General features: G+C 55.0%; 1 protein-coding gene across 1 annotated transcript in view; it reads right to left on the minus strand.

Annotated features, from left to right (window-relative positions):
• Positions 1 to 212: 212 nt before the first annotated feature.
• NKX2-8 (NK2 homeobox 8) overlaps positions 213 to 919 on the minus strand; it is a 2,444-nt gene continuing 1,737 nt past the window's right edge. The window contains exon 3 of the mRNA XM_010583989.1: positions 213 to 499. Within this exon, the coding sequence (XP_010582291.1) occupies positions 213 to 499 (287 nt within the window). The remainder of the gene's footprint in view (positions 500 to 919) is intronic.

The raw sequence follows: 919 nt of genomic DNA on the forward strand, positions 1-919 counted from the left end.
GGATGGAGGCAGCCGGTCTAGTCTATATTTCAGAGACCTGGGTTTGTTTGGTGTTGTTTTTTTGTTGTGGGTTGTTTTTTGGGTTGGTTTTTTTTTTTGAGGGTTTTTCCCCATTGGCGGTTGCCAGGACAATCATATGATTCCCCCCCCCCCCAATTAATAGTTCCTCAAAGCGTTTCAAAACATAATTCTCTGGGCGCAAAAAGGCATCGCTATTTTCTCTTGGCTACCCTTCCCCAGCCGATCTTTGGAACAGAGACAGAGTAGCGGGAAGATTGTCTTAACTCTGGATCCTGCCTTAGCGGCTCTAAAGAGGAGAGCAATGAACGGCGGCTGGCTGGCCGGAGGAAAACCTGCGCCCCAGCCTCCGGGGCCTCGGCCGGCGCCGGGCACCGCCGCCCAAAACGAAAATCCGGGGAGCCTCCGGGGACGGGGGACTCCGGGCTCCCGCTTCCCACAGGAAATATCACGGGGTTTGCAGCGAGATGCTTGCGGCAAACTTTATTCGCCGTTGACCGGCGCAGGTGGGTAAGGCAAACGAGCTCGAAAGTGAAACTCCGCTGGCGCGACCAAGGCAAGTATTTAAGCTTTTATGGCACAGGAGGTAATCCTAGGAAAAAGCTCCAGTCGTCAAAGATAGGCTTCTCGGCCGGGAAAAATTTATTTGCCCAAAATCATTTTATTAGTCACTGGAAGAATCACCTATTTTAAAATAAACTAGGTCGCTAGGAGTATCATCGTCATTATTATTCTTTAGCGAGGGATGCCTCACGAAGGAGCAGGCGGAGCGGAGGTTTTACAAAATTCCAGCCGCGCCCGGCACCCGCGCCCCGCGGTGAGGCCGGCGGCGGGGAGGGCGGCCCAGGCGAGCTCGGCCCAGGCCAGCTCGGCCCAGGAGAGCTCGGCCCAGGCCACCTCG

Source organism: Haliaeetus leucocephalus, unplaced genomic scaffold (assembly GCF_000737465.1).
Source record: "Haliaeetus leucocephalus isolate CR32 unplaced genomic scaffold, Haliaeetus_leucocephalus-4.0 Scaffold932, whole genome shotgun sequence".
In the NCBI taxonomy this organism is placed as follows: Eukaryota; Metazoa; Chordata; class Aves; order Accipitriformes; family Accipitridae; genus Haliaeetus; species Haliaeetus leucocephalus.